General features: G+C 61.5%; 1 protein-coding gene across 2 annotated transcripts in view; it reads left to right on the forward strand.

The window, feature by feature from the left end:
- The first annotated feature begins 71 nt into the window (after nucleotides 1-71).
- The window catches only part of LOC103675896 (sine oculis binding protein homolog), a 160182-nt gene continuing 159380 nt past the window's right edge, over nucleotides 72-873 (forward strand). For both annotated transcript variants that reach the window (XM_040627588.1, XM_040627589.1), the window contains exon 1: nucleotides 72-293. In XM_040627588.1, coding sequence (XP_040483522.1) covers nucleotides 198-293 — 96 coding nt within the window. In that variant the 5' untranslated portion in view covers nucleotides 72-197. The remainder of the gene's footprint in view (nucleotides 294-873) is intronic.

An 873-nucleotide genomic window follows, 5' to 3' on the forward strand; every position in this document is an offset into this window, starting at 1 on the left:
CCCCGCTTCTCCGGCGCCCGCCTGCCCTCCCCCCTCCCAGCCCCAGCCCCAGCCCCAGCCCCGCCAGCACCGCTACCTCCGCCAGCATTGCCACCATCAGCACCACCTCCACCACCGCCACCACCACCACCAACACCACCACCACCGCCGGCGGCGGCAGCAGCCATTTCATCTCCACAGAAACCAGACACAAAAACATGGCAGAAATGGAGAAAGAAGGGAGACCTCCGGAAAATAAAAGGAGCAGGAAACCGGCTCACCCAGTGAAAAGGGAGATCAATGAGGAAATGAAGGTATTTTTGGACTTCGGGGCTGGAGAGACTGAGCTCTTTCTTCCGTCCGCTCCCTTTGGGCCGTTGTATGGATTTGGGGGGTACGGGGAGCGCTTGTCAGTTTCTGTAGGATGCCCAGAAAGCCTCAGCTCCTCCTCCAGGTGCAAAACCGAGGCCAACTCGCGGGCTGCATCCCCGAGATTTGCCTACCTCCGATTTGATGGGGGTGGGGGGCGGCCGGGAAACCACATACTATTTAACCGTATAAACCCCAGGTTGGCACAGGCGCGTTTCAGTGGGAGGGGACCGGGGGCCCAAGTGGCGGGTGGACATGGTGAAGAGGCTTTCCTAGTCGGCGGTGTAGTCCCCCCCCGCCCTTTCTTCGGGAACCATTCCTCGGATCCTTCCAAAGTTAAGGAGCTGCCGGGCGGAGGAACCCTGGGAGCGCTCGATTCCACCCTTCTCTGCAGTTCATCTCCCCGCTCCTCGATCCCGCTTCGCCCCAACTAGCCAGCTGCCATGGTGTAAAGGGGCTGTCAGTGCCCCGGCAAGTGCGGCCCCAGCGGCATGGGTCTGGGTACCGTTTTGACGGCAGGCTCGC

Source organism: Ursus maritimus, unplaced genomic scaffold (genome assembly GCF_017311325.1).
Source record: "Ursus maritimus isolate PB19 unplaced genomic scaffold, ASM1731132v1 scaffold_13, whole genome shotgun sequence".
NCBI lineage: Eukaryota > Metazoa > Chordata > Mammalia > Carnivora > Ursidae > Ursus > Ursus maritimus.